The sequence below is a fragment of the Zingiber officinale genome, chromosome 1A (genome assembly GCF_018446385.1).
Source record: "Zingiber officinale cultivar Zhangliang chromosome 1A, Zo_v1.1, whole genome shotgun sequence".
Taxonomy (NCBI): Eukaryota; Viridiplantae; Streptophyta; class Magnoliopsida; order Zingiberales; family Zingiberaceae; genus Zingiber; species Zingiber officinale.
Window position 1 is genome coordinate 146,816,664 of NC_055987.1, and position 23,123 is coordinate 146,839,786.

The 23,123-nt window shown below is 36.9% G+C and overlaps 1 protein-coding gene across 2 annotated transcripts; it reads left to right on the forward strand.

Moving 5' to 3' along the window:
• LOC122037879 (uncharacterized hydrolase YugF-like) lies at positions 1 to 23,123 on the forward strand. Of its 2 annotated transcripts, XM_042597336.1 has the most exons (11): positions 133 to 300; positions 17,094 to 17,188; positions 18,745 to 18,842; positions 18,910 to 18,959; positions 19,189 to 19,284; positions 19,381 to 19,470; positions 19,709 to 19,801; positions 19,919 to 20,014; positions 22,427 to 22,492; positions 22,624 to 22,744; positions 22,870 to 23,123. In XM_042597336.1, the coding sequence occupies exons 1-11, from the start codon at positions 133 to 135 to the stop codon at positions 22,881 to 22,883; spliced, it is 987 nt and encodes a 328-aa protein (XP_042453270.1). In that variant the 3' UTR covers positions 22,884 to 23,123. The 2 variants fall into 2 exon arrangements, with proteins under 2 accessions (XP_042453271.1, XP_042453270.1); XM_042597337.1 differs by lacking the exon at positions 17,094 to 17,188 and having other exon boundaries at positions 1 to 300; positions 19,180 to 19,284.

Sequence of the window (23,123 nt, forward strand, 5' to 3'; positions counted from 1 at the left end):
GGAGCATGTTAAAAAAACAGTTAATAATAATAAATAAAATCAACAGGTTGAGTTACACTCCCGCTCTGACGCTGTACCCATCTTCCCCATCCGTATCTAGAGGGCCGTAAGACCGCCGCGTCGCTCTTGCAAATGCTGCTCTTCGCCCCCTCGACGGCCAGCGTTTCGTCGGTTCCCGGGATCCTCGCGGTTAGGGCTTCTGCGAATGGGTTCCCTTCGTTCCTTCCGAAGGAAGTGGAGAAACTCAGAGATCCCTTCGCCCGCGATATGGCCAAGCGGATCGTGCGGCTCCCGGTTCAGGTAGGCACTCCCCTCTACTCATTTTGCACGGGGTCACTATGAGTTCTTGGCCTAGTGTTAAATGCGTGTTTACGAAATCTTTTGTTGATGCTGGTCGCGTAACTGATTGATGTCGGGATTTGTTGCTTGGGAGTTGGAAGGATGAATGATTTGACATTGTCTTTGAGATACTTTTCTGGGCTTCTGTTTGAATTCCTTGCTTCTGATTAATCTTGCGCCATAGCCATTACTTTTGGTCGATAACCCTGTTTCAGTATTAAAAGACGAGAACTTTGTCCGAAGTACTAAATCGGTGAGTTAGAACTTTGCTTAAGAAAACCAGTAGATTTTATAATTAAACAATTTGAATTAATGAAGTTGAAGATGGGAGCAGAATTGGGAGATAGAAAACACTTTAGGTGATGTACTTATGACTAATTTTGAACATTCAAATATCATTAGTTATACAACCTTATGTAAAGTTTAACGATGGATGATTAGTTGACCCCAAATAGACAGGTGAAGTTTGATGATGATGGTTATGGCTCCCTATCAGACCTTTGGCAGGAGCAGTGATTGGAGCTGGTGGTGGAGCGATATGAGCATGGGCAAAATGATGGCATGACACCGTTTTGGCGAAGTCGAGACTAGAGTTGGACTCTATTTCTTTAAGACGAATTTGCCCCGCACACGGTGCTCACGGAACACGACAATCGTCTTCCCAAGATACAACGAATTTATCTTGCGATAGCAACATTGCAAATCGCAAGACCTCCGAACTGAAGAAGCTTCTTGAACTCTCCAAATGTAAATATGGAATGCAATGCTTACTTTGATTTTAATTGGAATGAATCAAATGAGAATGTGAGAGATCTTATTTATACCAAATGAAGGGGTAGAAGAACCTCTTGGCTCAATTATATCTCATCCATCCAACTTGAATTGAATGATCTAGATCGCATCCCTTCTTAAGAAACACAACGTCTCTTCATTTGGATGCCTTCCTTTTGAAATCAGTGGTTTAGATTAAAACATTTGAAGAGGCACTTATGCCTTCTCATTTGGATGAATCTGATTTGTCCATCTTAATATGACGATCCAGATTAAGCTATGTCACCAATCCATGTGATTTCTCATTCAGACACTAATTGATTCAAAATCAATTATTTTCCAACAATCCCCCACGTGAATGAAAATTAATGCATGCATATATGTTTACACCAAAGGAGAGTTCAATCGAAAGATTATTGTGGCTTTGAAACTTCCGTAGTAGAGAACCATCGTATTTACTAGGCTGCTTAGTGAACACGATGTCTTAAACTACTCAGCTATTTGTGTAAACCAAGACAATGATACATACACAATAACATTTCTCATTTTTGTCATAGTTCTCACTGTTTTGTCCGTTTTGGCTATGAACAATATTTTGGATTTATTAGTGTTTCATTGAAGCGGTCCGTCTTCACACTTGTATAGGTGATCTCCTATAAATAGTATCCTACCATACTCTATTTTTTTTCAAGTAAAGGAGTCATTAAAAGTTTATAACTTAAGCTCACTACATATCGTAGGCAGCACTTTTCCATCCTAGGAATGAGAGGGGAACTAGTCCAAGTGTTCACATCACATGAACTTTTATAATTTCATTGTCCCATTGAACCAAAATTTTGTGATCTCCAATCAATAAGGTTGGGTTACCACTATGAATATTTTTGTTTGTAGATTTTTAATATCATTCCTCTTGATGTGCAGTATATTTGATCTCTATTCAAATCTTTTGTAAACGGATCCACCAAGTTATCTTTTGATTTAACATAATCAATAGAGATAACACCTTTAGAGATCAATAGCCTAATGATATTATGTCTTCGACGAATATGTCATGACTTGCAATTATACATACTATTTTGTGTCCTTGCAAGTGCTCATTGATTATCACAATGTATTATCACGGTAGATACTGGCTTTGACATGGGATATCCTCTAAGAAATTACGAAGCCATTTGACTTCTTCTAAACTCAGATTTAATAGTTGATCGAGTTATGCAGGTTTGTTTTGTGGATTTCCGTGACACTGCTCCACCACCAATGGTATATATATCCACTGGTTGATTTAGAGTCTTTTGTATTAGATATCCAATTTGCATCACAATAGCCTTTTAGGACATCTTGTATAATGTAATCCATACTCTAAGGTGTATTTTAAATATTTAAGAACCCTTATTAATGCCTTCTAATGGTCATCATTTGGATTATTTGGATTACTGGTAAATCTACGTAATTTCTTGACCGCATAAGTAGGCTGTAAATGAACCAAGCATTCACGAATAAGTTTGGTGTTAAGCTTGGTAAGAACTTGTTTATGTTCGTTCAATATACACAAGATTAATTAAACAAACAAGCTTGAACAGCTCATTAAGCTAAACAAACAAGCTTGACCACATATGTGTTCAATTCGTTAATGCTCGTGAACAACGTTCGTAACAATGCTCTTGAACAATGTTTGTGAACAATGCTCACGAATCATATTTATTAATAAAACTCTTTTCAATATGCTAAATAAACAATAAAATAAATAAATAAATTTGAATTATCAAGCTCAATAAACAATCAAATAATTAAAAGTTTTAAACAATCAAACAAGCTTGAATTGAGAGCTCGATAACATCTAAATGAACTAAGCTCGAACCAAGCTCAAGCCAAGTTTGAATTGAGAGCTCGATAACAGCTAAACGAATCAAGCTCAAACTAAACTTCAAACAAGCTCAAGCTCATAAAAAATAAACCAAGCCAAGCTTGAACAATCATTTCAAAAGCTTGGTTCATTTTAAGCTCAGCTCGACTCGATTACCTTATCAAATAAGCTTGAACGCCCCAAAGCTCGGTTCGGCTAGATTCGTTTACAGCCCTACGCATAAGCAATATCCGGACGAGTGTAGTTAGTGACTACATCAAACTACCAATTATTCTCGAATATTCCAATTGTGATATGGTTCACCATCGTTCTTAGCCAAATGCAAACTTAAATTCATTGGTGTTTTTATTGGGGAAAGATGCATTAAATTTCCTTAGCATTGTCTCAATATAATGAGATTGCGAAAGGACAATTCCTTCTAAGGTCTTTGTTGAATACTTCCGAAGATCCCCTTAATTGTAGGGATTATGATTGATTTAGATTAGCTTGATTATAGAGATTGTGATTGATTGTAATTAACAAACATACCATAATTAAAGGATCCTTGTTCCCTCCTTATGTATATAAATATCTACGTGTAAGCCGATTATTGGGTAGAGAAATATATGATTTATTTCTCTTTTACATGATATCAGAGCTAAATTCTCATTCTCTGACCTAATTTTTCTATCACCTCTTGTTTCTGTTGCCGTCTCCTACTGTTGTTGTTGATTTCGGTGCCGACACCCTGTGCTGCTGATTTTGACACTGACATCCATTTTTGTCGATTTCGGCATCGACGCCTTGTGCTGCAATTTCTGTGTTGACGTCCTTTTCTGCCTCGGGTTCTTCGTGTGACCATGGGTGTATCTTCCGACACTTCGGCTATGGCTGCTTGTGGTTACGGGTTCTTTCGGGGTTGTAATAGTAGTCGTGGTCATGGTTGTGGAATTGATATCGCTAGGAGTAGTCGTTCGTGTGTTCACTGTTGTTGTTCCAACCATACCTCCAAGAAGTGTTGGACGAAGTTTTCTAAGCCTGACTGGCTAATAATGCATCTACTGAACTATCAACTCCATCACCAGACACTGACGGTCATGATGATATGGTCTCTGTTTCTCATACCGATTATGAGAAATTGCTTCGCTCATTTGCTAGCATTCCCTTTGTCACTGCTGCCTCATTCTCTCCAGGTGCGTTTGCTGTGTCTTGTGATAAGTCTTGGATGTTGGATTCCGGTGCGTCTACTCATATTACTGGTAACAAGTCTGTTTTCTCTTCCTCTTTTGTTTCCTCATCTTTATCCCATGTCCGTCTAGTCAATCGTACTTATTCTCGGATTACGGGAAGAGGTGTTGTCAGACCCACTGCAAATATTACTTTTGATAATGTTCTTTTTGCACCTAAATTTCCTGTTAGTTTACTGTCCATAAATTAGCTAACAAAAGCTCACAATTGTTCTGTATCTTATTATCCATCCTATTATATTATTTAGGATTTGCACATGAAGAGGATAATTAGTGGAGGACATGAGAGTGATTGCCTATACTATCTAGATTCGGTTACACCTGTAAGTTCTCGTGCACTCTCAGCAATTGTATCTCCTTATCAGTGACATTGTTGTTTAGGTCACCCATCTTCTTCGGCTGTCAAAAGTTTTGTTCCCATTCCATCTACCGATTTCCATTTTTTGTACATCCTTTGCCATGGATGGAAAGAAAGGAGTCGGGTTCTAATCCATCCTCGATGTCAATTGATTAGGTTCCATGTATGGGATTCCATTCCACTCCTAGCTCCCGAAGTACTACATGGAAAGACAAAACATATCCTACTGCTTCAAAGTAATAAGCTGCTCCTTCTTAGGTGGATGCTGCTGCTTTGGATCTGGAATCAGTCCCCGTACTTTCTTTATAGGGAAAAGACGTTCATATGGATGTGGCTTCTAGCTCAGCAATGACTCTGGCGTGGCTAAATATAGTTAGAACCAACAATGGACACTTCGACAATGCTGTTTATCTTGCCAAGATGCTATGGCGGGCGTACTAGGAGTTCACAATATTCAGAATCCTTGGGTAAGTGGGGTTATCGACAAAGGAATTGAAAAAGGATCTTGATCTAGCTTCTCCTTGGATGTGCATGGACCTTGAGATGCTAGCCGCAGGTCAAGATGCAATTCCTCTTTTTAGCTCATCGCTCCCCTTTCCTTCATTCAAAGACTGAGCCTTCCGTACTAGAACCTAGGCCTATGCAAGCCGCGTACCTTGGTCGCCCCTCTCCTTTCTCCCACTCAACTCGATAAAGATAGTGCCCGCCTTCTGTCCATTCTGCTCTAGAGGCTGGCTACTACTTTGGATTTGATTATCAAGCAAGCAAGCTCTCCCACCTCATATGGTAGGGCCCATAACTCTCGTCCGGATAAAAGAAAGAAAATCAAATAAAGAACTAAAATACGAGAAAAGAGAAGCAAGCCCAAGCCTAAGAGAAAATAGAGAATCATGCCCTGGCAGTGGATTGCTTTGATTTCACTGTGCTCAACTTTGCCAGTGCGGGAGGGTTCACTTCGACCAACCCGTGAGTCAAGGGCCAAGTGAAGGGATCAGAAGGACGCCTACTATGCATCGGCAAAGGCAAGTTGAGTTGATTCATATTCATAAGAGAAAAGAGGGGAGCGGGGAGCGGATAGGATAGATAGGCTAGTGCTCCTCAAGTAGGGGCAGAGTAGAGTCAAGCGACAACATGATCTTTGCCATCATAAAAAAGTGCTGTAATCTGGGCTTGAGACTTTTTTCTTCAATGAATGGTTGCGTTGCTTTAACTATCTTCAGGTAGCTCTTTGCTTTAACTATTTTAACTATATATATAGTGTTAACCTGAGTACCCTATTAATCAAGCTTTGGGTCCCATCCACGTCACTAGGGACTAGTAAAGTTTGTCACTATCGTTCGCTCCTCACCCAATTCTTGTGGCTACAAATGTGAGGTTCGCTAGGGGCTCTTCAGTGCCTTTAGAGTCCTTAGTCAAGTTCTTTGCGAGTGAGTTCTCATTGGAGCTGGTCCTGCCTTTCCCTCGTCCTTTCTGGCAATTGGAAACTACCAGAGTGCCCGTGCCCACACAGAAGTTGGAGATCTTATAGTGGAATTGAAACTTAGCAAGTGCCTTCCCTCTTGTATGAATTGAATAGGATAAAGTAGTGCCTGCCTGTGGGGCCAGGAGTAATAAGCAGTCAATCTAGGAACTAACAAGGACAATTCATTGTCTGTTGCTCTAACTCTAGTTGGTCTTAGCCGAAAGAAGTAGGCAAAGAACTTCCGGTAGATGCAGGGTGATAGAAGTTCTCTTCTTATTAGGGCACATGTGAGTCCTATGAGTTTGACAAACACCATCGTACTTATTTTCCTTCTAGAGTTGATAAATGTAGTTCTTTGCTTTTGAACTTGTTCATTGTGATGTTTGGAGACCTAGTAGAGTTGAGTTGAGAGGAGGTTTTCAGTATTTTATAATTTTTGTTGATGATTATTCTCGCACGACTTGGTTATATTTACTCAAAAATAAGAGTGAGGTTCATGAGATGTTAACATCATTTTATAACGAAATAAAAATTCAATATTCTTTTGTCTTGCTACTGATAATGCACTTGAGTTCACTCAGAAGACAGTGTCTACATTATGTAATTCTCATAGTATAATTCATCAAACCTCTTATTCATACACTTTCTAACAAAATAAAGTTGCTGAACGTAAATACCGTCATATTTTAGATATAGCCCGTACTCTTCTTTGTCACATGCGTGTTCCTAAGTTTTTGTGGGGTGATGCTGCACTCACAGCTTGCTTTCTTATAAATAGGATGTCTTCTACTTTGTTATATGGGGATATTCTCTTCTCTTGTCTTCATTCTGACAAATCTCTTTTCTCTGTGTCTCCTCACATATTTAGTTGTGTTTGTTATGTTCATAATTTTACTCCTGACTTGGATAAATTATCTCCTCGCTCTATTAAATACATCTTGCTTGGATATTCTCGCACATAAAAAGGATATCGTTGTCTTGACCCACTCACAAAACGCAGTTACACCTATGCTAATGTTACGTTTTTTTGAGTCCCAACCATACTTTTTCCCCGTGTAGCTCAGTGACATGATATATTAACATCTCCTCTATTACCTATCCCACCGTCCATGTCTTCCATTATAGATGCTCCATCTCCTAAACCATTGCAGGTGTACACGAGGCGTGCTCGGCCAGAACCAAATTCATGTCCCTCACCTCCTCTTCCTGCAGATCCTGATGCTCCTCGCCCCTCTGATATTGATTTGTCTATTGCTCTTTGTAAAGACATCCTTTTTCTAATCATATTTCGTTTGATTACCTTGGTCTTGCATTCCACACTTTTACTGTTTCTCTATTGTCTATAGAAGTTCCAACTTCCTACTCTGAGGCTTATCAACACTTGGCTTGACGAACAACAAAGGATAAGGAAATGTTTGCCCTTATCTCTCGTGGTACTTGGGAACTAGTGGTTGCACCACCTTCTGTTGATATTATCGTTTGTCGTTCGATATTTACTCTGAAATTTAAAGTTGACGGTACTATTGATCGATACAAAACTCGTCTGGTGGCCAAAATATTTACACAGACTTATGGCATCGATTACTTTGAGACGTTCTCTCCTATTGCTCGCCTGAATTCTATTAGAGTTATGTTCTCTTTGGTTGTCAATCAATCTTAGCTAATTTATCAACTAGATATGAAGAATGCCTTTCTTTATGACGATTTGCATAAGACCGTGTGTATGGAGCAACCTTGATGGTATGTTGCTCAGGGGAGAATGCTAATATGGTTTGCAGACTTAAAAAGGATATTTATGCTTTTAAACAAAGCCCCAGAGCCTGGATTGATAAATTCAGTAATATAATTAGTATTGTTGGCTTCAAATAATGCAAATCTGATCATTCTGTGTTTGTACGACAGAGCACGAATGAGATTATCATTCTTATTGTTTATGTTGATGACATCCTAATATCCGACAGCGAAATATGTGGGATAGACGAAACTAAGAAGTATTTGCAACAACACTGTGTGATGAGGGATATGAGACGTCCTAAGTATTTCTTGGGAATTGAAATTGCTCACAATAAATCTGGAGTTTCATTATGCCAACGGAAGTATGTTACAGATTTATTCAAAGAAACGAGATTGCTTGGAACGAAGCCGGTTGATACGCCTATAGATATCAAGTATTTGGGATGATACCGGAGAATTCTTTGAAGATAAGGCAAAATATAGATGGCTTGTTGGGAAACTCTTCTACTTAACCGTAACGAGACCTGACATCTTTTTTGTAGTTGGAATAGTCAGTCGTTTTATGGATAAGCCGAAGCAAGTTTACTAAGAGCTATCAGGATTCTTAAGTACATTAAGAAATTTCCAAGAAAGGGTTGTCATTTAAGAGAAATGAGCACATAAAGATCGAAGCTTATTCTGATGCTGACTATGCTGGATATAAGACTGACATACGGTCTACTTCTGGGCATTGCACTTATGTAGGGGGGAAATCTAGTAACATTCATTGAGCGTTTGCCAGTTTTAACGCTGACTGACAACCTAATGCAACCCTCCTTCTTTATCCGGGCTTAGGACCGACCATGATTGGTTCATCATGGCGAAGCAAAAAAATAAACTGTTGTTGCTAGGTCGACTGCCAAAGCTAAGTACAGAGCCATGACTCACACTGTAACAGAGATGTTATGGCTGAAGAATTTGCTTTAAGAATTAAGATTCATCTACAATGAACCACTGCCAATGTATCGTGATAATCAAGCAACTATTTACATTTCAAGTAACTCAGTTTTTCATGAGGACTAAGCATATTGAGGTTGACTGCCACTTTATTCGCGATTGTGTAATGAACCAGAAAATTATCACTCTATTCACATCATCATTTAACCATGTTGCCGTTGTCTTCACTAAAGCATGAAGAGGAAAACGATTCTCAGAATATTGTGACAAGCTAGATATGATTGACATATATACTCTAGCTTGAGAGAGAGCGTTGAATATTTTCGAAGATTCTCTTAATTATAGGGATTATGATTGATTTAGATTAGCTTGATTATAGAGATTGTGATTGATTGTAAGTAATAGACATACCATAATTATAGGATTCTCTTTCCCTCCTTATGTATATAAATACCTACATATAAGCGGATAATTGGGTAGAGAAATATATGGAATCTTTCTCTTTACAGTCTTAGTGATCTTAATCCCGAGTATAACATTCGTTATACCCATATCTTTTAAATCAAAGTTCTTGGTCAACATCTTGTTAGAAGTCATAATTATATCATGATTACTTTCCATGATAAACATATCGTCGACATATAGATAGATGATGACAAACGAGTCAAGTGTACCTTTAATTTATATGTATTTGCCGAACTCGTTTATTTTAAATCCATTTGACATCATAGTTTTGCCAAATTTCTCGTGTCATTGTCTTGGTGCTTGTTTTTAGCCTATATAGTGACTTTACGAGTCTATGTTGGTCCCTTGCGGCCGGCAAGAGGGGGGTGAATTGCCCTGCACAAAATAAAACAAAAATCTTTCTCAAACTTTATAGCTTGATTAAAATAAATACTTGCATAAAATGAATTAAGAAACTAATTAAAAAGAGGATGCACAAAGATTTTACTTGGTTTTCAATAAGGGGATTGCTAATCCAAGAGGTTGTAAAACCCACTAAAGTCTCCTTCAGGCGGAGAAGCCTCTTACAGCAGTCAAAGCTTATAATTACAAAGCTAAACTCAAATGAAATTGTTTACAAGTGTTGTTTTTAGCTTCTAGGATCAGAGCTGTATTTATAGTCCTGATCGGGGCGCCTGGAAGGGTTCTAGGCACTTGGACCTGGATAAAATTTTATCCAGGTCGCAACGGATCACGACACATTGAGTTTCGATAAACTTTTTATTCCGAGTGCCTGGAAGGGTTTCGGGCGCTCAGACGGTGTCGATACAGCCCTCACTAGGCGAGGCGCCCCAGGGGCGCTCGGACCGTCCGGGCACCCCGGACCAAAGTCAACCTCCCTGTTGACTTTTCAGTCTGGGCTTTTGCTCTGGTTCCGATCACTTGCGTGATTCCGGCTATTCGGAATAGGGCTCATCCGAATTCATTTTCCGGCCTTCTCGAGCAACCTTCCGCTTTGACTTCTCATTCCTAGAAACGCCGCACGCCTCCTTCTCGTCCGCCAGCGAACTATTCCATAGCACCTCGTCTCTCAGAGGCACTGAGCTTGTCGACTCTCTCCAGTGCCGTCCTTCTCGCTATCTGCGTCTTTCGTTCAACTTCCTATGCTCCTAAGTTCCTGTAGTCTACAGGGCATCAAAACATAACAGGACATAACTTGACTTAGTTGATCACATCAAAACTACCACGGGGTACTTATAATCTCTCTCTTTTTGATGTGAGCAACCCCAAGTTAAGTTAGGGTAAATCAAACACAAATAACAATAATAATGGCAAGTACATCTTTTGCAATTTGAAAAAAAGATCAAAAATGTACCCTCCCCCTTGACTTAATATTTAATTCTCCCCCTTTGATCACATTAAAAATAGGGGCAAGCATAAAATGACTTGAAAATAAATTTGAAAACAAAGTCTAAGGGATAAAAATATAGTGACAAAAAAAAATCATCAAGTTTTAATTCCGAAAATCTGGATTTTTATAAAAATTTTTGGAAAAAATAATTTTAGAGATAAAAAAGATTTTGAAAATTTTGACAACAAGGAAGTGGAAATATCCAGAGCTGTGAAAAAATTTTCACGAAGTTATGAATTTCATATAAGCATTAAAAAAAATTATTTTCTAAAAAAATTTAAATTTTTGAAAAAAAATTGTTTAAAAATACTTTTCATATTCAAAAGAATTGTGATAAATTTTCTGAAAATATAATAGAACATATATTTTTTCAAAAAAGATAAATTTTTAAGAATTAGAATTTTGAAAATTTTTAATATTAAAAATTTGTATTTAGATAAATAATTCATAGAAAATTCACCAACGGTAAAAAAAATTTCAGAAAAATTTTCTTAGATAGAGAAAATGATATAGTTTCACAGGAAAATAAAGTTAGCAACGATAACCTTGCGAAATAATTTTAAATTGAAAATTTTGAATTTTGTTAAAAAATAAATAGAAAAATAATACAATGGTAAAAAAATTTGAAATTTTTTTTAGAGATGAGTATTGAATTTCTCTTTCTCGGAAAAATTAGGATCAAATAGAAATTATATGAAAATATTATTTAGCCAATTCTAAGAAATAAAAATATTAAATCAATTCAAATGTAAGACATGCATAACAATTCAACCCAAGCATGATTTTGGTATCCAAAATAGATTCTTTCCTACTGGATTAATAAGAAATTTTTTCGGAATATGTTTTGGTGATAATTTTCTATGATATCTATAATATCAATTAAGTCCTGAATAATTTTGAGCTGATTGAACATGTGAGTATACAAAATTTTTAAAATTTTCTATTTCTATTTTCAACTTTTCATTTTCAATTTTTATCTTGTCAAAATCTTTTAATCGACCGGATGTTGCTAAGGTTAGTTTTAATTCATCATTTTCCTTTTTATATTTTCTATTTTCTATTTATAATTTACATGCATTTTTCGATAACATTTTTATGAATTTAAATAACTGGTTAAGAGGTAGAGACCATACCTGACTTACCTTGTCAATTTCTGATGCTCCCCCTGTAGAGTTGCTTTCTTCTGACGTTGCTCCCCCTTCATCGATGCTCTTGATGTTCATTGCGGAAGAGCTTGCTTCGTTGTTTTTTTTTGGTGACTTGCCATCAATGCAAGTTCGGTTTGGGCTTCGATCTCCGACTTTGACGATGTTTCGTCCCATGTCGCTTTTAAGTTTTTATGTTTTGACTGGATCGACTTCTTGTTCTTCTCTTTGTTCTTCAATTTGAGACAGTTGTCTTTGACGTGCCCTTCTTCATCGCAGTGGTAACATCTTACCTTTCTTCTTCTTCTTCTTTTATCCTGCACTTGACTAAACTTATTAGTTTTAAACAACTTTTTGAATTTTCTTACCATGAATGTCGTTTCGTCATTGTCAAGGGGCGTTTCAGATTCTGGTTCATCCATTTTTGCCTTTAAAGCAATGTTGTGCTTGGGCTCTTTCTTCAGATCTACACATCTAGTTTCATGAACTTCAAATATAGAAAATAACTCTTCTAAAGTACTTACTTCTAGATCCTTAGAGATGTAATATGCATCTACTAAAGATACCCATTCGGAAGTCCTAGGAAACGCGTTAAGCGCGTATCTTAGCGAATCTCGATTGGTTACCTTTTCTCCGAGATTCGTGAGTCCGATGATGATTTCCTTGATCCTTGAGTGAAGGTGTGCAATGGTTTCGCCTTCTTCTAATCGGAGGTTGCTGATCTAGTTTCGGAGCAGATCCCGTTTCGTTAGTTTTGCCTCCAAGGTCTCTTCGTGTAGTTCTAGGAATTTCTCCTAGAGCTCCTTGGCTGACTCGTAGACTCCGATCCGGTTGACTTCTTGAAGTGGTAAAACGCTAAGTAAATGAAACTTTGCTTTGTTGTTTGCCACGAAGTTGACTTGCTTCTTTTTCGTCTATTGGTATTCTTCTTTGCCATCTGGTGCTACAAAACCAAATTTCATAATTAGTAATAAATCAAAATTTGTCATAAAGAATACCTCCATCTTTTTCTTCCAGTTCGCGAATTCCCCCTTGAACTTCGGTGGATAGATGCTCGGTCCGGTCATCTCTTGTGCTTCGATCGGAGGTTAGTCCTCTTGAAGTGTCCTAGCTCTGATACCAATTGTTGTCCCTTGTGGCCGGCAAGAGGGTGGTGAATTGCCCTGCACAAATAAAACAAACAAAATCTTTCTCGAACTTTATAGCTTGATTAAAATAAACATTTACATAAAATGAATTAAGAAACTAATTAAAAAGAGAAGGAGGTATAGAGATTTTAATTGGTTTGTAATTAGGGGATTACTAATCCAAGACGTTGAAAAGGCCACAAAAGTCTTCTTCAGGCGGAGAAGCCTCTTACAGTCAAAGCTCACACAATTATAAACCTAAACTCAAATGAAATTGTTTACAAGTGTTGTTTTTAGCTTTTGGGATCAGAGCTGTATTTATAACCCTGATCGGGATGCCTGGAAGGGTTCCAGGCGCCTGGACGTAGATAAAATTTTATCCAGGTCGCAACGGATCGCGACACATTGAGTTTCGATAAACTTTCTGTTCTGGGCGCTTGGAAGGGTTCCGGGTGCTCGGACGATGTCGATACAACCCCCGTTGGACGAGGCGCCTCGGGGGCGCCTAGGTGATCCGAGCACCTAGACTGTCCGGGCGCCTGGACTTGGTCCAAGCGCCCGGACCAAAGTCAACCTCCCTGTTGACTTTTCGATCCGGGCTCTTGCTCCGGTTTTGCACGCTTGAGTGATTTCAACCATCCGGAATAGGGCTCACCTTAACCTATTTTCCGGTCTTCTCGAGCAACCTTCCGCTCTAGCTTCTCGTCCCTCGAAAACGCCACGCGCCTCCTTCTTGTCCGCTAACGTACTCTTTCGCAGCACCTCACCCCACGAATATTCTTGACTCTCCCTCAAGCCTGACCCAATTGTTTATCACCAACGGTCCAAGTTCTTGCACACTTAGATATAATCCGAGACCTAAGGACCATACGACACATTAAACTACCACGGGATACTTACAGTCTGCACATCTTATTTTCTTGTCTTGGAGCCACAAACTCCATACATATTTCTTTCTCTAATTCACCATTTAGAAATGTTATTTTCATATCCATTTGATGTATCTCAAGGTTATGTATTACAGCAATAACATTGAGTACTCGAATGGATGCAATCTTTGTTACTAGTGAATAGGTATTAAAAAAGTCAATGTCTTCCTTTTGTTTGAATCTTGTACTTATTAATAGTTCCATCAACCTTATATTTCTTCTTTAGGATCCATTTACATTTTAAAGGCTTGAATTTAGGGTAAAATATCCACCAATTCCTAAATATGATTTTGCATGATGGAATTTATTTCATGATTGATGTCTTCTTTCAAAAAGGAAGCCTTAGGACTTGATACGGCTTCACTTATTGTCTTTGGTTCATTTTCCAACATATAAATTATGAAATCATGACCAAATAAATTTACTATTTTGGTCCTCTTATTGCGTCTTGGTTCTTCATTCCTCTCTTTATAAGGAAAGATATCTTCAAAAAATATAGCATTCCTTGACTTAATTGTTGTTCAAATATGTACATCAAGAATTGTTGATTTGTGTATCAAAAATCGATATGCACTACTATTATTGACATATCCAATAAAAATATAATCGATTGTCTTTGGTCCTATTTTGATTTGCTTTGGCTTAGGCACTTCCATCTTAGCCAAACACCCCCTCACTTTTAGATATTTATAAGAAGGCTTATTACCCTTCCATAAGTCATAAGGTGTTGTATCTTTGTGAGGGATTTTATTGAGAATATGATTTGTCGATAAAATAGCTCCTCCCTACAAATTATGGGATAAGTCCAAACTTATCAACATAACACTCATCATTTATTTAAGAGTTCGATTCTTTCGTTCGATAATCTCATTTGATTGAGGAGAGTAAGGAGTTGCCATTTGATAAATAATGCCACATTATGTACAAAATTCATCAAATGGACCATCATATTGTCCTCCTCGATCACTTCGAATTTTTTAATTCGTTGACCAATTTAATTCTCAACTTTATTCTAATAATTTTTGAATGCTTTTAAGCTTCATCTTTGCCTTTTAATAGATACACATAATATTATCTAGTGCAGTCATCAATCAATGAAAGTAACAAAATACTTTTGTGTTCTCTAGTTTGCACGAATTTTAAATCACATATGCCATGAATTAATTCTAGAGGGGTCGTGCTTCTTTCCACTGAATGGAAAGACAACTTTCTCATTTTAGCTTCAACACATGTTTCACATTTATGTGTTGGATCAATATTAAATGTTGACAATAAATTTAAATTCACAAGTTGTAACAAAGTGTTATAATTTATATGTCCAAGTCTAACATGCTATAAATTAAAACACTCGACCAAATAAGCAAAATTTATAATTTTATTGCCATTGAAGTCACGATATACAACCGTTACATTCATTTTGAATAGGCCGTTTTCCATGTATCCTCTGTCTATGAATTGACCATTTTTTTATCAATACATATTTATTGGATTCAAACACTAGTCTAAAACTAGCTTTGACAAGAGCCGACCCTGACACTAGATTCTTTTGGATGTCAAGAATATAAAGCACATCAATTAGTGTTACTTCTTTGCTTGACATCATCTTCAATACCATCTTGCTAAGACCAACAATGTTAGAAGTTGCAGAATTGCATATAATTAATTTTCTCCCATTAATAGGGGCATAAGTTGAAAACTGGGTCTTGTTAGAGTAAATGTGTCGTGTAGTTTCAGTATCGACCCACTACTGTCTTAGATTGTCCACCAAGTTGGTTTCAAATACAATGTTAGTTAGGTCTCATTCTGACATGCCTATTGGCACTGACTTATGCACTTGAGTAGTTTTCCTTGGATGTCGACAATTTTGGCCTTGTGGTTTGGTTTGCCATGGGTTGTGGCATGTTTCTTAGAACTTCTTGACCTTTCCTTGGCTCTGTCCTGCCGCAATACTTTCTCTTCTTGCTAGAGTTTCGTTTCATCAGATTTGCCTTAGCATAAATAGGCATTTTTATTGATTCTAATTGCTTTCGATTATCTTCTTTAATCCACAACCTTACCATCAGATCCTTAAGTCCTATCTCCTTTTGCTTGTGCTTTAGATAATTTTTGAATTTCCTCTAAGAAGGTGGGAGTTTCTTGATTATTGCAACAACTTGAAAGAACTCATTCATTGTCATGCCCTCGACATGTAGATTATCTAGGATCAACTCAACTCTCTGACTTGAGTCGTCACGTTTTTGGAATCAATCATTTTAAAGTCTAAGAATTTACTTACGATGAATTTCTTTAGGTTGACATTTTTTGTTTTGTACTTCCTTTCAAGAGATTCCCATAACTCCTTTGCAGTTGGCATTGAACTATATACGTTGTATAACTTGTTGTCCAAGCCATTGAGGACATAATTTTGACATGAAAAGTCACTATGTCGCCAAGCATCATATGCCACCCTCTTTCCTTTATCAGTCTTGCCTTGAGATATGGAGGGAGCTTTTTCACGTAAGAACCTTGCAAGGTTCAACGTGGTTAGTAAAATACCATCTTTTGCCGCCACCTCTTGAAATCGGTACTTGTAAACTTTTTCGGTTTCTCACCATGCTCTGGGCAACAAGAGTCATCAATGATGAATCCCACGAAAAAATTCGTCTTAAAAATTGTTGGAGCTGGTGGTGGTGCAATATGAGTGTGGGCAGAATGATGGTATAACATCACTCTGGCGAAGTCGAGGCTAGAGTTGGACTCTATCTCTTTAAGAGGAATTTCCCCGCACACGGTGCTCACAGAACACAACAATTGTCTCACAAGATACAATGACTTTATCTTGCGATAACAGCACTGCAAATTGCAAGACCTCTAAATCGAAGAAGCTTCTCAAACTCTCCAAATGCAAGTATGGAATGCAATGTTTGCTTTGCTTTTAATTGGAATGAATCAAATGAGAATGTGAGGGTTCTTATTTATACCAAATGAATGGGTAGAAAAACCTCTTGGTTCAATTAGATCTCATCCATCCAACTTGAATTGGATGATCTAGATTGCATTCCTTCCCAAGGAACACAATGCTTCTTCATTTGGATGCCTTCCTTTTGAAATCAATGGTTAAGATTGAGCCATCCAAAGAGGCACTTATGCCTTCTCATTTGGATGAATTTGATTTGTCCATCTTAATCCGACGATCCAGATTAAGCCATGTCACCAATCCATGTGATTTCTCATTCACACACTAATTGGTTCAAAACCAATTTTCCAACGGTGATTGCCAAAACTCAATTTGAGACTTATTTGCATTATTTAATAGATCCTAGTGTGCACTAAGTCACATAAATTTCTGTAAATATATTACCTTTCAGGGAAGCTTTGCAAAAGGGTATATTATGAGTAGTTGCGTGAAGCCATTAAAAGAGCATGAAACAGAGCCATTAGTTCTTCTTCATGGATTTGACAGGTACACCGACTTAGATAACATTTTTCTGGCTGCTGACACTGACAGTAGATGATTCACGGTTAATGAATATTATGCACAATTTTAGCATGTTATAAGGCATACAAATAAGTATGGGAAATATCATAGTACCATTCTTCTTTAAAAAGAATAACTGTAATATTATTATAATGAAAAATGATTGCTCATTGCATGGCTCAGATCAGAGGTTAAAATCCCTGTAGCTGGAGAGGAAGGTGGTCAGTCTAAATCCTATCAAATTTAGAAGAGAAAGCAAAATGAGCAGAGCTCTGTATATGTTTTTCCTGTCTGTATACATGAGATATTCTTGTCTCATCACAATGCTAACCAAATCCAGTATATCAGCCAATAGATTAATGACAATCCATGGATGTATATTTTCTCCGTAATGCAATGTATTTGTAGTTAATTGTTAGGCGCCCATATCCTTTAAATCTGCACCCATCTTGCCTTTTTTAGACATCCAAGATTACCCAACAGCTTTACATTACTCTATTAATTTGTTAAAGTAACCTGCAAACTTCTCCCTAAGCAATGGCAATAGAAACCCTTGAAACAAAATCACTTACACCATCATTATTTGAAGGAATGTGAGAGCCAATTTTTGGCTTAATCTATCCATTTTCCTGTCTGCTCCAGCTTACCCATAGGCCTGTCATTGGAAAATTTAAAGTGTTGCCCTTCAAGTTAGCAGTTGTAGCATCTATAGTTTGTATTGTAAGAACATATTTACACATACAATATATCCTTGATGAATTTCTGTATTCCTTGCCTTCGGTAGCATATCATTAGCTATTAAAGTTGTAACAAAAATTGCATTTGCTTGTTTAACTTGTTGCAGCATCAAACTGTAGTTTAATCAACAAGGTTGCCAAAATATGAAACCAAATGTACACTCAAAAAGATGAGTGGAATACAAATCATTTGTATGCATGTAAGATGCATGGTTATCTACTAATCCTCTATTGAAGGAGTTCAAAAAATCTAACACTTATAATGAACATTCCGACAAGAGATTTTTTCCATTTAAAGGTTTTCAACTTCCAGCAGATTCCAATTAATATTCGAGTCTTGTTTGCTATGCTGAGTCCATTAATATTCAGTTTTAGAAGAAACCATTTTTCAAAATCATCTTTTCGAACCTTGGAGGAGAGTATCTGATGCAGGTTACCATGCCTATTAGAGTTGTATCTCTGCTCCATATAGTACCTTCTAACATCTCTCTTTTGGAATTCTAGCATATCTGCATCCGCCAACACAAACACAGAAGACATATGAATTATAGTACAGTCATTAGTTTTGTACTTGAGTTAATTTTTTACTTCTCCATACATGCAAAACAATCTAGGTTCTTATAGTCTTGAACACCCAAAAAAACTAATAGTTTGAATTAGTATATTGAAAGATGATGAGAGAAAGATCTACATAACTTTTGTAGCAGTATCTGGAGTTTTTTGGCCTATAACCTTCTATTGTTTGTTATAAGAACTACTAAGATTTGGCTTAAGGTTCCCTCCTATTGGAGTTTTTTTCTGCAGCTCTTGTTTAGAGTGGAGGTATTCCTATCCTTTGCTTGAGGATGCTGGAATCAATGCATGGGCTGTGGACATTCTTGGATGGGGATTTTCAGACTTAGGTACCATGTTTAAACAGTTAGATAGGATTTGTACGTGTGCTTATGTTTCATTGTTTCCATGTGTTAGAAATGCTTCCTTCGTGTAATGTGGCTGCCAAACGTGAGCACCTATTTCAGGTATGCATTGTACAGGATTGGTGTTTGGAACTTTAATTCTGAACAGATTGATATAGACCATGTTTTAGTGTATATAGATATTTCATACATTGTTGGTTCACCTTTGTTTGGTAGTGTCTTGCCTTTTCTACATATTACCCTTGTGATTTTCTGGAATCTGTCATGTATTATTACAGATTTTGACATATACTCTTGTATTTCCTCTATAAAATGTACTTAGTTATTGCAGTTTTGGAGTTCATATATAGGAAGGCCTATGGTATTAGTTGGGCCAAGCCTTGGTGCTGCTGTTGCAATTGACTTTTTAACCAACCATCCAGAAGCGGTGAACTAATCAATGATTCTTGTCCAATTCTTTTTTTTTATGAATTTGATTCATCTGCTTTAATTTCTCCTTTCTCTTTTCATAAAATCTTTACAGGTTAGCAAATTAATAATGATTGATGCAAGTGTATATGCAGAGGGCACTGGTAACTTGGCAAAACTACCTAGAATTTTAGCTTATGCTGGGGTGAGATTTTTTGCATTTAGTGTTAATTCCATTGGATATGTAGTAACCGTGGTAGATTCTTATGTGATTGCTCATCTTTATTCGCAAGATATTTTACATTACTATTTCCTTCACCAGAACAGTTCGTGTAAGATGCTGGACATCTTCTAATTGTGCTATTATGTTCTTAGCACTTCTCGTTATACCTGAAATTATGTGTTTTATTGCTTTTACATGCAATTTTTGTTTTTATTCATAGGTATCCTTTTTAAAGAGCATACCACTGCGAGTCTATGTGAATAGCTTGACTTTCAACAAAGTTTCATTTCAGACATCGTTGGATTATATGAATGTAAGAATTTTTTTTGAAGAATTACATAATTTACATGTTTATTACATTAAATCATTTTATTTAGGAGAATTAGCTTTCATTGTTTTCAATGAATTCTGACAATTTATAGTGATTTAGGTGGGTCGATTGCACTGTTTACTACCCTGGTGGGAGGATGCCACTGTTGATTTTATGCTAAGTGGAGGTTATGATGTCAAAAACTATATACAAGAGGTGAGGAATAAGTCAGTTCTACTAATTACTAAGCAAGTTGTATTATGAAGTTTTCCTAGCAATAGAAGTATCGAATAGATAACATATAACTGTTAGAGTAGATCCTCTGTAAGCTAACCGTCGGTTAGGACTTTATTGACTCTTATAAATAAATATCATTTATTTTAATATAATTCAATTCAGTATGACATTTACTTTATCTTTATACCTATATTAGATGCATAGATAAAATCCTTGAATATACTATAGTGAGATGTGGTGATACATATGATGACTATCATGAAATACATCAATATTCACTGGATATTCTAAATATGTTCCTAGTCAATTGGGTTGTTTAATAAATAAGGATAAAAAGTTGCTCGAGTTAGAGACTAGCATCTGTGATGTAGTGTACCATGTTTCATTGGTACAACTCTCATAGATGGATGCTTATACGATGAGTTCATCGGACAACCCTCACACAGACTTTCCAAGTGGTTATCATTTATTGAATGTATAAGTCCTTAGTTGTGGTTGTATAGTCCTTATAACCCGGGACAACACTGAGGCTCTATGTGTTAGGGCTGCACTTTGACTCATTTACTAACTTCATTATGGTCATCAGGTGGTGAGATTGGGTATAGTAACGAAACATATAGGAGTCAATGCATTGTACCCGGGGATTCACCACACACCCACGGGTGTGAATATATTGTTCTATAGTGTATGAAGTCTCTGATCAGAGCTGTAAGATGTGTTTTAGTAAAGGAGTTTCTTAGTTGCACATGTGATGTCACTATAAGATACATCACATGGTCGTTGAATCAATATACAACTTTTGACGTGCCAATGGTTGTAGATATGACCAAGATATTTGAAATGAAGGGACCAGACGTTAACCATAATTGACTGGTTCTTGCAAGCACTATTCAGTGATATCTAGGGAGTCATCGGGCGATATTGCTAGACGCTCTTACCTGATTTGTTGGGTACTAATTAGAATTAGTTTTGATATCCTATAATCAAGCGGTTAATCATAGGATGGGGCTATTAAGGGTATGATCGTATAAAGGACAAGTATAGTCTTGAATCATAAAGAGTTGTGAACTTATGGCTAGCTATATCCTTGAACCATTGAGGGTCACACAAGTATTGGTTTCCCTATTTCCAGTTGAGAAAGTCAAATTCAAGTAGTTGAATTTGGTGAATAAACTTTGATGTGATCAAATAGTGAATTGATAACTAAAGTTTGATATGATCAAATGTTATCATTAGTATAATTATGATGGACTCATATTATTGGGTTTTAGAAAAGTTTTAATATCCAATGGGCAAAGATGGAAGAAATTTAGGTTTAACTTGTTAGCCACACATTTCTTCGTCTTCCTTGGAGAGGTGAAGAGACACACATCTCTTCATCTTCCTGAGAGAGTTGAAGAGACACATATCTCTTCATCTTCCTTGGAGAGGTGAAGAGACATACATCTCTTCATCTTCCTTGGAGAGTTGATGAACTATAAAGAGAGTGACCATCCTTGGAGTTATTAAGAGGTTTTCTTCTTTCAAGTTGCCGCCCTCTCTCAGGAGAAAAAGATAGAGATCTTCTCATTTCTTCCATCAAGAGAAATCCGTCTCTTTGTCACTTGTTTGTCTTCTCCAAGAAGGATTGTTGCCACCCACTTTTCTTGCATATCTTTGTTGGCGCCGCCCCATGTTGGGGGCTCTTTTGGCAACCCCTTGTGAAGGGGTGGTTGGGCAACAATTTCCTCATTTTTGAGGAAGTCGTTACGACTGTCTCAACGAAAAACGACACTTGATCTCTTGCATGATCAAGTCTTGGAAAGGAGCCTTTGATCGTGGACTAGATTAGACGGAGGAAGCACAAGTTCAAGACAAACAAAGAATAACTATTTTGCTAAACCCGAAATAGTTGGAGCCATCCCCAAACAAAAGTTGTCTAGGAGGTATGTTTTCGCTTATGTTTTGATTTATTTGTATATTGATGCATGTGTTAATAGTTTTATTTAGATTATACTTAAATGATCTAGTATGTTTAAATTAGATAGTTTTGTATGTCTAAATAAAAAGATTGAATTGACATTAGATAAATCAATTAATTGATAGTTTATCTTTGTTATGTTTCAAGAATCTTACTTGAATGGTTAGATTGTAATGCATACTTAAATTAAAGATTATGCTCATGTTTGTTTTTGAAAAATCTATATGAACACTCTTTTGGTTTAATTGTTAAATCATAAAATAAGTTTTAAACTTCCATTGTGCATAGGGGTGTAGAAACACGATACCCGACTTTCGAATTCAATTCCAACAATAACCAACCCAAATAGTTAAAGACAGCTTAGACAAATCGAGCATGCATTTTCCACCCGAGGACTCCCACCTTTGAACTAATCTTACTCTTCTTCACAGATTAAGCAAAAGACTCTAATTCTATGGGGACAAGATGATCAAATCGTTAGCAACGAACTGGCACTCGTAAGGTTTCTAGCGTGTTGCTAAATTGCTTAACCTTGTTTGTGCCATCGAACACACTCTATATTGCTTATTCATCTGTGTTTAAACCGTTATATTTCACTGGGTTCACTTGGATGACATTAACCATGCAGAGATTGCATCGCGAAGTGCCAAATTCTACATTGGTTCAGATCCCAGGATGTGGCCATTTGCCCCACGTAGAGAAACCGGAAGTGGCGGTCGAACATATTATCAAGTTTCTTCGAGAAGAATGTAAGTCTGCAATTTGGTAGCATCCTCTATTTTGTATTTGTCGAGCTTTCAAATTTAGATTTTAAAATTTTTGTTTACTTTTTGTCTTTAAAATCTTTATCCGTCTCAAATGTCAATTATTTCAGGCCATGCTCTTTGATCAAGCTTAACTAATTGAAGCATGTATCTGGTTCTTCCCATTATCTCAGTTCATTCTATGCTTCAATGTATCAAGGTAATTCTAAAAAAATTTCTATGCTTCAATGTATGAAGAATTCATTTAGTCAGTGCAGGAAATGTTCCTAGGTTATGATTTCCTTGCAAGGAAGCTTGTAATAAATATCAATTAAATATATGATTAACTTAATCTGAACAAATTGTTCTATAATGCATAAGGTTT

Coding starts and splice junctions, on each gene's coding strand:
- LOC122037879 (XM_042597336.1), top strand. CDS start 133: ATGCTGCTCTTCGCCCCCTCGACGGCCAGCGTTTCGTCGGTTCCCGGG. Junction 18,960..19,188: donor AACGTGAGCACCTATTTCAG/GTATGCATTGTA, acceptor TAGTTATTGCAG/TTTTGGAGTTCATATATAGG. Junction 22,493..22,623: donor TTAGCAACGAACTGGCACTC/GTAAGGTTTCTA, acceptor TTAACCATGCAG/AGATTGCATCGCGAAGTGCC.